At 55.3% G+C, this 11,709-nt stretch overlaps 7 protein-coding genes across 7 annotated transcripts, besides 7 other annotated features; all 7 read left to right on the top strand.

Moving 5' to 3' along the window:
• Tc00.1047053510119.70 (protein kinase, putative) lies at nt 1-1,106 on the top strand (the record flags this gene model as incomplete). The annotated part of the gene is made up of 1 exon (XM_801741.1): nt 1-1,106. A coding segment is annotated over one exon (1,106 nt), but the record flags the coding sequence as incomplete, so codon positions are not given.
• Nucleotides 1-11,709: a sequence feature (heterozygous, non-Esmeraldo-like haplotype).
• Nucleotides 1,423-1,465: a microsatellite.
• Nucleotides 1,496-1,518: a microsatellite.
• Nucleotides 1,993-2,029: a microsatellite.
• Nucleotides 2,371-3,477, top strand: Tc00.1047053510119.60 (hypothetical protein, conserved; the record flags this gene model as incomplete). Its single annotated transcript, XM_801740.1, has 1 exon — nt 2,371-3,477. One exon carries the CDS (start codon nt 2,371-2,373, stop codon nt 3,475-3,477), a length of 1,107 nt encoding a protein of 368 aa, XP_806833.1.
• Nucleotides 3,584-6,619, top strand: Tc00.1047053510119.50 (hypothetical protein, conserved; the record flags this gene model as incomplete). The annotated part of the gene is made up of 1 exon (XM_801739.1): nt 3,584-6,619. One exon carries the CDS (start codon nt 3,584-3,586, stop codon nt 6,617-6,619), a length of 3,036 nt encoding a protein of 1,011 aa, XP_806832.1.
• Nucleotides 3,653-3,676: a microsatellite.
• Nucleotides 6,711-6,737: a microsatellite.
• Tc00.1047053510119.40 (hypothetical protein, conserved) lies at nt 6,881-7,549 on the top strand (the record flags this gene model as incomplete). Its single annotated transcript, XM_801738.1, has 1 exon — nt 6,881-7,549. One exon carries the CDS (start codon nt 6,881-6,883, stop codon nt 7,547-7,549), a length of 669 nt encoding a protein of 222 aa, XP_806831.1.
• On the top strand, nt 7,905-8,666 carry Tc00.1047053510119.30 (hypothetical protein, conserved; the record flags this gene model as incomplete). The annotated part of the gene is made up of 1 exon (XM_801737.1): nt 7,905-8,666. One exon carries the CDS (start codon nt 7,905-7,907, stop codon nt 8,664-8,666), a length of 762 nt encoding a protein of 253 aa, XP_806830.1.
• Tc00.1047053510119.20 (elongation factor 1-alpha (EF-1-alpha), putative) lies at nt 8,930-10,279 on the top strand (the record flags this gene model as incomplete). Its single annotated transcript, XM_801736.1, has 1 exon — nt 8,930-10,279. One exon carries the CDS (start codon nt 8,930-8,932, stop codon nt 10,277-10,279), a length of 1,350 nt encoding a protein of 449 aa, XP_806829.1.
• Nucleotides 10,364-10,418: a microsatellite.
• Tc00.1047053510119.9 (elongation factor 1-alpha (EF-1-alpha), putative) lies at nt 10,543-11,709 on the top strand (the record flags this gene model as incomplete). The annotated part of the gene is made up of 1 exon (XM_801742.1): nt 10,543-11,709. A coding segment is annotated over one exon (1,167 nt), but the record flags the coding sequence as incomplete, so codon positions are not given.

The following is an 11,709-nucleotide window of genomic DNA, read 5'->3' as shown; positions in this document are numbered from 1 at the left end:
CCTTTTCAATTCCGCAGGAAATTTCTGCCGCGGATGTTGGGCAAATCACATTTCGACGTTTCGTCTCACAGAATCGATTTGTCACGGATCACGCGGTGTATGCTGTTCAACGCATTATCGAAGAGGCCTGCTGCACCGCCTTTTACGAGGAGAAGGAACCACTCATTGGGTGGCAAAGTTTAGACAAGCTGTTTGAGGTTCTTCTGCAGGTGTTTAAAAAAACAGGTGATGAGAGCATCGTTGTGGGTCCATCGATGTTCGTTGCGCAGAACGGAGAAGGGGGAGAGGCTTCAAACGTGGCCGCCGTCACCGCAGTGGACGCGGCTGTTGCCATGGCGGATAGTGGTGCACGTGGTGGTGGCGAAAGTGGTGGTCGACCCGGTGTCTCTCGCGGAAGTAACGTCGGCGGCTCCAGCAACACGAATGCCGCGGGCGGTGGCGGTGAACGGCAAGCGGAAGGAAAGTGGCTGCTGGCCTTGCAAGAGGCGAGTCGTCACTTATGCCCCAACGCAATTTTGCTTCTTCTGCAATTTGTCCACCACGCAACGAGAGGTCATCTGAAGAGTCTCAATGTGGGGGGAAAGAGCATCGCGGGGACTTTTCTCGTCGTCGCCTCAAACGCCTCCATTGACGCCACCACACGTATCGCACTGCTCCGGTGTCTCCCATTGCTGCAGTGTGCATCTCAAAAGGCCGCCTCCTTCATACGTGACACGCGGTGTAGCGTGCCACTACTGGCACATGCTGCGAAGAGCATCCCTGTCCTGGAGGAGTCCCGTGAGGACGAGGTGATGAAGGTCCTCTTCAACCTCTGCGAGGATGAACGCATGGCGGCGGCGCTGGCCGCATCTGACGCATTTCTCAGCATAGCCGTAGATCGAGCAGACCTCGCGGTGGAGCGACATCGTTGGACGGAGGTGGTGCACGCGATCCGCTTCATTGAGATCCTGCTGGCGTACTCGGTGGATTCCTCGCGCGTCGTGGAGTCGCGTGGCCTTCTGCAGCTCCTCCTCCGGTTGTCCGATGGCGAAAGTTTCCCTAGCAGCGTTAACAGCGCGGCGCAGCGGCTGCTCAATAGTGTGCAGGTTCAAACCAATGTACTATAGACCCTGCTATTCTTGAAGAAGTTTAGTTTTGTTCCTAAATCTTCAGGTTGTTTTCTCTTAGGAGGGTGGAAGGCAGCGGTGGTGAAATGCGACGACGACGAGATAAAGTTTTAATTGTTTGCGTGCAGTCCTTTTTTCATTTTTGTATTCGTGTTTAGAAGTCAAGTAGAGGGGGGAAAGGAAAAGGAAAGAATGAGAGAGAGATAGAGGGGAAAAAGGCATGGTTGTGCATATTTATTAGTTGAAAGGGACGTGTCCTTCGTCTTCACTCGCCGCGTGGCGGTGGGCGGTGGGGACATTGTCCGGTAATAAGAAGGGAGGTGGAGGAGGAAGAAGAAGATGGGGGAGGGGGAGTGAGGCACAATGAGCATGCCGTTTTTTTTTTTTTTTTGTTGTTGTTGTTGTTGTTATTTTTTTGTTTGTATTTATGTGTCATTTCCGTGTGGATGTTTTCTTTCACGGTATCGTTTGGCGGGCGACCGGTAGGATGGGATGGCTGGTTTTATGGTGTTGTCATGTTTAAATAATGTTTTGCAGACATGCGTTGCGTGCAATGTGCCTGTTTCTCTCCTTACCTTCTCTTTTTTCTCCCTCAGTAGGCGTTTACGTGTAGACTCTGAAGTGTACCTCTTTTGTTTTGCTTTTTTTTTTTTTTGCTTTTTATTTGAATTTACTGATTACGCAGTTTCCCTCCTCTGTTCTTTCCCCCTCTCTCCGGGAGGATGGGCAAACACACGTTGTATTACATTTATTTGGAGGGTGTGTTTGTTTAAATGCCCTTCGGTCCCTCTCTCTCTCTCTCTGAGTGTGTGTTTTGTTATTTAACACTTTTATTATTTCTTCTGGCGCTGCCGTGCAGTCACAAGCGCTGGGATTGTGATGTACAAGAGAGACAGACAAGGAAAGAGAGAGAGAGAGAGAGAAGATTTCGACTAAATCACGAAACATCGCTGGCGTTGTCAGTCTCTGCTGCTCCCATTCCCCATTCTCTCTTTTCTTCACCCCGCCAGTTTTGTCAATGGACGATGCAGCGGGTTGCATGCTTCTTTTATTCCACCCCCTCATCCCTCACTCTCCATAAAAACAAACAAACAAATATCTCCCAGGCACGTGGGCACGCGGAGTTGGAAGGGGCGCTCAGGGATTCAAGAGTGTGGAGGAACAGTGAGCCGCTGTGACAACAAAAGCTGCGGTGTCTGGGCTGCGGGTGGAGGAAAGAACGAAGAAGTAAAAATAATAAAAAAACACGGCTGTAGGGTTGTCAATGTGGCGCCGCACACGCGTTTGGACCCGTGCAGTGTTGACGGTGAAGTCATCGCTTGTGCGCCGCGCGGTGGCGTTTCGTTGGGAAGTACTCGGCTTGCGGTGGGACGGCGAGACGAACATGTGCGTTCTTGCGGATGGACGTGCGGATGGCCTTCCACGCGGCACGCGCCTGGAGATGTACGGCGCCGTGCTGCGGCTTGCGAGGGCCCACTCAAGCGAGAGGACCGTTGACGATTTGTCGCCGGATGATGTGGCGGCCGTCGCGGGAGCCGTAAATTCGGCGCTGCCAGAAGGACTGCGAGAAGGTGTCACGGCGATGGGACTGTCCCCGCAAACCCCCTCCGACGATGCACTTGCCGAGTGGCTCATCACGACACAGCAGCAGCAGCAGACGGCAACTCCGCTTATGGAAAACGGGGTGGTGTTTGCATCGCCACGTGCGGCGGGGTTCCGAGCACTCCGCGCGGCGCGTCAGACGTTTGCTCATTTGTTCTTGAGGGAGATGAAAGAGCGGCAGTCAACGAGTGCAGCTGCCGAGCCAATTGCCGTTCTGGACGTGAGCGAGGCGGATTGTGCATTCAGTCGTGTGGCCGTACATGTGGGAGTGGAGGGCGGTCTGGAACTGGAGCGGGACTTCCACGTCAGTTACGTCCCCCTCAGTGAGGTGGCGGCGGCAGCACCGGAAGAAAAAGATGCAAACATCACAAGTCTCCTGCGCCTGGTGGCACATCCCGGCGGCCGTCTTGAGAAGGAACCGCTGCGTGCGTTGCAGTCCCGCTACTTTGTTCTTGGCTGCTACACGGCCCACAGCGGGCGGCAGCGAAGGGCGAAGGGGGAGTCTGTTGGTATCGAGCTCGCACACGTCATTTCAAAGTTGCATCGCGGTAGCACGCTTCTTGTGAATCTTCTTGGCGGTCAGCAGCAGCAGCAGGAGCAGGAGGTGGTGGGTGAAAGAAAAGACATTTCGCTTCTGAAGCGAGAAGTAACGGCAATGGTTTCGGAGGCACTTTCGCGGAGTGGGCGATGGGGCGTCATTAGCGACGAGGTGTTGCCGGCATCTGACTGCTATGATGCCGCGGTGAGCGTCGTTGTGTCACTTGACTAAGCAGGCGGCGGGGGGGGGAATGCAAGGAAAGTGAAAATAACGCAAATGCCTCTTCTGAACCCTCTCACTCCCACCAGTCAGTGTGTTTGTGTGTGCCCCTTAACCCATGAAATTTTTTTTTCTGCTCTTGATGTTCTTTTTCCCCACACACATATTTCTGCTACCTCTTCATTCTTTTTATTTTATTTTATTTTACTTTGATTCTTCTGTATGCATATATATATGCACGCTTTATTTCTGCATGAGGTGTGGTGTTGTTTGCTTTCACTCGACACAATTTTATTTTTGCGTAACGGACGTTTTGCTCCACGCACCGCCCTCCATGCTCTCCAGCACCGCTGGCTACACGAGACGGTCGCGCGTTCTTGGAAGACGCCGCGATGATACGACGTTGTGCTCGACGTTGTGTCCGGCGATGCGGACGAGGGGCTCCTGCCGTATTTATGCGCGGGAGGCGTCGGTCCGCGCCTCAGTTGCCGCGGAAAAGGAGGAAGAACTTCTTCGCAGCGCCACAGAACTGTTTAGGTTGCAGGAGGAAGTAATGCAGGACGGCGCCGCCGCAGACGAACGTCAACGCACCGCCGCCATTGAAAGTATCGTGGCCGAACTGAAGTGTGAGAAGTCGTATGAGAATTGGAGCCTTGACGCCGCGGTGGCGGAGCGCATGGCATCGCTGCGGTTGCGGTGCTGTCCATATTCCCACAGGCGCGAGTTGCAGATGGATCTTCGCCAGTCAAAGCGAAGGGATACGGCAAAAATGGAAGAGGCAAATGAAAAACAGGAGGCGAATGAAAAGCGACCAAAAAAAGGGGTTATCGCGGCGCGGCAGCGTGTCTTTATTAGCCTCTCGCCGCTACAGAAATGTGTGGCGTGCTTACTGTGGCAGGGGAGTTTCGAGGTGCCCCAGAGGGTTGTGTGTGATGTGCGGCGTCGCTTAGAGGCGGAGATGCTTCTTGACGGTTGTGATGCGGATGGCGTCGACGTGGAGGCGGAGGAGGAGCGGGTGGTGACTGTCACCGTCTTCCGCCCGTCCCTCGGCGTTGTGGACCTCTCATCCATTCCACAAATCGTTGCGTACGTGTCGCAGCATCCGGACGACGCCGTTATTCGTCCTAGGACGGCGGCTTATTTTACAGGCAGCAATACGCTCCGGTTTCCACGTGGCGTGTCGGAGAAGGAGATTGACATTGGCTCCCCGGCATGTGCACATGAGTTGGTGGAGGCCATCGTGTGGACATTCAACTGGATGAATGACGAAGCCACACAACAGCAGCAGAAGCAGCCAGTGGTGTTGCGTTCCCTCACCATGCGTCGATGTGCCATGAGGACTGCGGACGCCCTCATCAACGCCCTACGTAAGCACCAGCTGGACACCACCCTAATCGCTCTGGACATGAGCGACAATCGACTTATGAGTCTTCGCTTCCTCTTCTTACTCCGTACCCACTTTTCAAGTCGGCTGCTGCGTCTCTCGCTTGAGAACAACCCCATCACACGCAAGCCGGAGTACCGGGAGCAGGTACGCAATTCGCTGCCGAAGCTTACAAGCCTTGACGGCAGGCCGATTCGCCGTCCACCGCTCTCGACGCCGCATCCAAGGGTGGTGTCGTACACATGCACCGCCACGCAAGACACGCCGGGCCGCCAGGTGATTTCTGTTGAAGAGTTGAAGGAGGTATTAAAAGGAGTTTCGCGGTTCCTGTACGTGTGGGAGACACGCCGTGTGCCATGGACATCAGCGGAGCTGATGTATCAACGGCAACAACAGCAGCGCCAGACCTCCGACGATGAACAACAACTGAGGGGAAACAATAGAGTGAAGTTTTTTCGGCCGCCAGAGGAAGAGCTTGATGACAACAATTTCCATCACCGCTTTTTACATCCTTCGGCCACGTTCTCCATGAGTCTTCAAGAAGGTCTTGCGTTCTTTGACCCTGCCAAGATGCGACTTGCCACAGAGGTGGAAATGGACGACGAGTACACAGGGATGCGTCTCTCCCCGCTGGACGTGCGGGACCTCGGGGTATTTGATGTCGCCATGAAAGGCAACAGCCGCAATCTGCTAATGGGGCGCTCCGTTCTGCACCGCTTTGCTCGTGGCTCACTGAACTGCTACACGGCGTACAACTACAGCCTGTACCCGCAGCGGCTGGAGGTGTGTCATCATCTTGGTAATGCGGTTGTGTCGGTGTCGAAGATCACAGACACCGCCCCATCGATGAGGGAAAACATCCCCACAACGGCAGTCTCAGTGGAAGCAACGAGGGTGGAAGAAGAGTCAGACTCACCAAAGCAGAAACGCCGAAAGAAACGACGTTTGGAAGCAACGCGACCCCATTCTCCTCCACTTTCTTCTTCAAGAACAACTGCGAGAACAACAACAGTTGGGGCACCCTTCTCCACTAGGAATGATCAGCGAAAGCCGACTTTCTACATTGTAACGATTCACGGCATGATGTCATGGCGGGCGCCAACCATGAAACGCTCTGAGTGCATTCTCGCTGCCTATGATCGTGTGATGACGTTTGTTGAGAACGCCCTGCCGCCAACGAACCCAATTGAGAAAAGGCGTAGTGCACCGCTGCTTCTCTTCAACGACCAGGTGCATCTCCGCAATGCCACGAACGGCCATCTGGCGTGGTTCGTGGCGCAGACAGAGGAGCGGGTGGCGCGGCTTGTTGTTGAGTACGGCCTTGAGGCCTGCGCAGATGGCGAGGCCCTCGTCCGTGCGGTGGTGGAAAGGGCAAGTAGCGATGCCGCTGCCAGCGGTGCTATGCACATTCTGACGTTTGGCCTGGGCTCCAAAGGTGCCGAGGAGGAAGAGGAAGAATCGGGGCACGAAGACAGTGGTGATGCGAACGGTGGCTGCGACGCGTGCATGTCACGCCACTTTGACATTTTTTCTCTTCTTTCAGTGGAGAGGCCTTCAACCCGGCGGGATGACGGAAAAGAGAAGGACGACGACGATGAAGAGACCGGGGTGGTGGCGGAGGAGGGCGTCCCCCACCGTGTGACGCTTGCGCAGGTGGATGCGACAGTGGCCGCAATGAACAGGCGATACACCGCCGTCTTTGCCCCTTCTGCCGCGCTGTGCCAGAGGGAGGCGGAAGAAAATACAACCCCGCACGGAGAGGGGTCGTAAAGCAATAAACGTGTGTAGACAACAGCGAATAAAAGTGTAAGTGAAGAAAAAGACAAAAAAGGAATGGAAAAAAAAACGGTGTTTTTTTCTTTGTGTGTGTGTGTGTGTGTGTGTGTGTTATTTATTTTTTCCTGCTCTTGAATTTGCGGCACCGGCCGTGCTGATGACAGAAGGGCGTGTGTGTATTTATTTGTGTGTCTGTGTTTGTTTTTGTGTTTTTCTTCTTCGTTTTATTTCCACCAAAAGAGTGCACGGCAGTAGATGTGGCGGCGTGGCGTGGCAGGTGTCATGGCTCGCGGTGCTCGCGGCTTCTTGTCGCAAGCACCGGCACAGCCACCTCGGCAAAGCGTCAATGTGCATGCGCGTTCCGCGACGTCACCGCGGCATAAAAAACATCAGCAGGCAAATAAGCCGCGGCCCGTGCAGCCACATCGCCGCCTTTCATGGCGTACTTCACCTCCGATTGTGTGGCTTATCGACAACGCGATGCCCATCGCGATTTATCAACTATTCCTCGAGGCCGGATGCACCGGCGTATTTGCGTGGCTGCTGCTCCACGACAGGGTGACCACGGCGGGCATTGAGGCATCTCTTCACCGCTACCACTACCCATTCACTGGCCTTGTCGACTGGGAGGGCGGCCGTCACAAGGATGGCTGGACAGTCGCCGGATGCCGCATTGACGCCGACAAACTCACCGCACTGCACACGGGGCACAACATTGCCAACGGTCTGCTCCCGCTTCAGGTGGCGGTGTTGGCGCTCACATACCCCGCCGTGGCACGCGCGTGGACGCTGGCAGCGCAAGGGCCACTGGCAACTCGACTGCTACGCGTAAAAGAACGTTGCGCGGTAATAAGTGTTCATGATCGTGTCGAAGCTGCCGCTTCTCATCCGTTCGGGAAACCAAAACACCCTCGTCGGCGGTAATTCGTCCATTGGATTCTTCTTCACATATATGTGGGAGGAGACGAGGAAAAATACAAACAACAACAACAAGAAACAAAGAAGGAGTTGTTGCTTGCAAAATGAATAGTCATCAGAGATACGGTGACGATATGCGGAGCTAAGCCCCACCGCTTTTTTGAGCAATACATAACTTCTTTCAATTATTCTTCTCTTTTTGATTCGCAGAAATAATCATTGGGTTTCAAAATAAGGGTTTTGGAAGGACAAAAAAGAAGGAAGAAGACACCCGCTGCTGCTGCTGCTGCCGGATCCGTCAGGCAAACGCTCAAGAAGGAGACAACAGTAGCTGTTTTAGCGGAATAGGGTGAAGACTAATATGATGCGACGGTGGATTTTGTGGGAGCACACACTGCTGGCTGTGTTCTTTCTGCTCCTACTGTCAGGGTGGGGTGTGGATGCGTGGAATGTCGGAGAGATCATCCCCGTCACTCTGCACATGCGCCTCAAGCGTGTGGCACCAACTGTTACCGTGGGCCGCAATGACATGGAAGAATTAGAAGACATGCAAGAGAGCGGCCAGGGTGAGCAGTTTCTCCGGCCACTGCCGCCCGACTTCTGCCCGCGCTTTGGCATCAACAGACGTGTGCACCAGCCGGCCAAGCGACTCTTTGAGCACGCCCATAAACAGACAAAAGCCTCCGGCCGTTCCCTCAGTGATGTCGCCGTGCGCTTCCAGTTGGAGCGCGGTCTAAGCAAATCGACCGCATGGCTGCCGCTCTTAAAAACCACCGTGCGTCCCTCCATGAGCAACAGGGGCCAAAATGCATCCGTTCGCGACGAGAACATGCTCTATCTAGCCGCTGTCACCTTCAGCTTTGGCTATCAGGAAAGCACTTTTAATAAAATAACGACGTTCTACGCGGAGCCGGTCTATGCACCAGTGCACCACGAAGAAATTGAGCTCCAGTACCACTGGGAGGAGCGCCGCGCCTACAACCCACACAAGGCACTCAGCGCATGTGCATTCATCTCCGTATTTGCCACCATTGCAGTCCTCTACATGATCATCTTCTCTTCCCGCAGTCTCTCCAAAGAGATAAAAAACAAAACATTTACTCTACGCAGTCACCGGGAATAAAAAAACAACACACGCGTAAAGGGACGAGAATACAAATAAAAAAGAAGGACATGCACACAAGACACGGCGCTTGACAACACTTGCGAAACACCATCTCCACCCACAAAGTACAAAAGTTACACACAAACAAAAAAAATATGACATTATTATAAATCTACACCTTCTCCTCGTAAAACCCTCTCTTTATGTCTTTCTTCGCTGACGCTAGGTCTGCTACACAGCTTTTTATTGTTTTTTCAATCCCACAAGGTAAAACACGCATAATGGGGAAGGACAAGGTGCACATGAACCTCGTGGTGGTCGGCCACGTCGATGCCGGCAAGTCCACAGCCACTGGCCACCTCATCTACAAGTGCGGAGGCATTGACAAGCGGACGATTGAGAAGTTCGAGAAGGAGGCGGCTGAAATCGGCAAGTCTTCGTTCAAGTACGCGTGGGTCTTGGACAAGCTGAAGGCTGAGCGCGAGCGCGGCATCACGATCGACATCGCGCTCTGGAAGTTCGAGTCGCCCAAGTCTGTGTTCACGATCATCGACGCCCCCGGCCACCGCGACTTCATCAAGAACATGATCACGGGCACGTCTCAGGCGGACGCCGCCGTCCTTGTCATTGCGTCATCGCAGGGTGAGTTTGAGGCGGGCATCTCGAAGGACGGCCAGACACGCGAGCACGCGCTGCTCGCCTTCACGCTCGGCGTGAAGCAGATGGTTGTGTGCTGCAACAAGATGGACGACAAGTCGGTGAACTTCGCCCAGGAGCGCTACGATGAGATTGTGAAGGAGGTGTCGGCGTACCTGAAGAAGGTTGGGTACAACGTGGAGAAGGTGCGCTTCATCCCCATCTCCGGCTGGCAGGGCGACAACATGATTGACAAGTCGGAAAATATGCCGTGGTACAAGGGCCCCACGCTGCTGGAGGCACTCGACATGCTGGAGCCCCCGGTGCGCCCCAGCGACAAGCCGCTGCGCCTGCCGCTGCAGGATGTGTACAAGATCGGCGGCATCGGCACCGTGCCGGTCGGTCGCGTGGAGACGGGCACGATGAAGCCCGGCGACGTGGTGACGTTTGCGCCCGCCAACGTGACGACGGAGGTGAAGTCGATTGAGATGCACCACGAGCAGCTGGCCGAGGCCACGCCCGGCGACAACGTCGGCTTCAACGTGAAGAACGTGTCCGTGAAGGACATCCGCCGTGGCAACGTGTGCGGCAACTCGAAGAACGACCCCCCAAAGGAGGCGGCCGACTTCACGGCGCAGGTGATCATCCTGAACCACCCCGGCCAGATCGGCAACGGCTATGCGCCGGTGCTTGACTGCCACACCTGCCACATCGCGTGCAAGTTCGCCGAGATCGAGTCCAAGATCGACCGCCGCTCCGGCAAGGAGCTTGAGAAGAACCCCAAGTCGATCAAGTCCGGTGACGCCGCCATGGTGCGCATGGTGCCGCAGAAGCCCATGTGCGTGGAGGTGTTCAACGACTACGCTCCTCTTGGCCGCTTTGCCGTGCGTGACATGCGCCAGACGGTCGCCGTCGGCATCATCAAGGCGGTGACGAAGAAGGAGGGCGGTGCCGGCAAGGTCACCAAGGCCGCCGCAAAGGCCTCTAAGAAGTGATATGAACGTAATTGTTTGTGAGCAAGACCTTTTTTTTGTTTTTGTTTTTTTTATGATTTCTTTGGATTGTAATTTTAGTGTGCGTGTCTGTCTGTCTTTGTCTCTCTCTCTCTCTCTCCGTGTGTGTGTGTGTGTGCCTACACATGCGTGCCGCTGGGCCCCGTGATGTCTTTTTCGCCCCACCCACGTTTTTCTTCGCTGACGCTAGGTCTGCTACACAGCTTTTTATTGCTTTTTCAATCCCACAAGGTAAAACACGCATAATGGGGAAGGACAAGGTGCACATGAACCTCGTGGTGGTCGGCCACGTCGATGCCGGCAAGTCCACAGCCACTGGCCACCTCATCTACAAGTGCGGAGGCATTGACAAGCGGACGATTGAGAAGTTCGAGAAGGAGGCGGCTGAAATCGGCAAGTCTTCGTTCAAGTACGCGTGGGTCTTGGACAAGCTGAAGGCTGAGCGCGAGCGCGGCATCACGATCGACATCGCGCTCTGGAAGTTCGAGTCGCCCAAGTCTGTGTTCACGATCATCGACGCCCCCGGCCACCGCGACTTCATCAAGAACATGATCACGGGCACGTCTCAGGCGGACGCCGCCGTCCTTGTCATTGCGTCATCGCAGGGTGAGTTTGAGGCGGGCATCTCGAAGGACGGCCAGACACGCGAGCACGCGCTGCTCGCCTTCACGCTCGGCGTGAAGCAGATGGTTGTGTGCTGCAACAAGATGGACGACAAGTCGGTGAACTTCGCCCAGGAGCGCTACGATGAGATTGTGAAGGAGGTGTCGGCGTACCTGAAGAAGGTTGGGTACAACGTGGAGAAGGTGCGCTTCATCCCCATCTCCGGCTGGCAGGGCGACAACATGATTGACAAGTCGGAAAATATGCCGTGGTACAAGGGCCCCACGCTGCTGGAGGCACTCGACATGCTGGAGCCCCCGGTGCGCCCCAGCGACAAGCCGCTGCGCCTGCCGCTGCAGGATGTGTACAAGATCGGCGGCATCGGCACCGTGCCGGTCGGTCGCGTGGAAACGGGCACGATGAAGCCCGGCGACGTGGTGACGTTTGCGCCCGCCAACGTGACGACGGAGGTGAAGTCGATTGAGATGCACCACGAGCAGCTGGCCGAGGCCACGCCCGGCGACAACGTCGGCTTCAACGTGAAGAACGTGTCCGTGAAGGACATCCGCCGCGGCAACGTGTGCGGCAACTCGAAGAACGACCCCCCAAAGGAGGCGGCCGACTTCACGGCGCAGGTGATCATCCTGAACCACCCCGGCCAGATCGGCAACGGCTATGCGCCGGTGCTTGACTGCCACACCTGCCACATCGCGTGCAAGTTCGCCGAGATCGAGTCCAAGATCGACCGCCGCTCCGGCAAGGAGCTTGAGAAGAACCCCAAGTCGATCAAGTCCGGGACGCCGCCATGG

This window comes from Trypanosoma cruzi, genomic scaffold, assembly GCF_000209065.1.
Source record: "Trypanosoma cruzi strain CL Brener 1047053516627 genomic scaffold, whole genome shotgun sequence".
Taxonomy (NCBI): Eukaryota; Euglenozoa; class Kinetoplastea; order Trypanosomatida; family Trypanosomatidae; genus Trypanosoma; species Trypanosoma cruzi.
The sequence above is the reverse complement of the archived record's forward strand: the minus strand, read 5'-3'. Positions and strand labels throughout refer to the sequence as shown.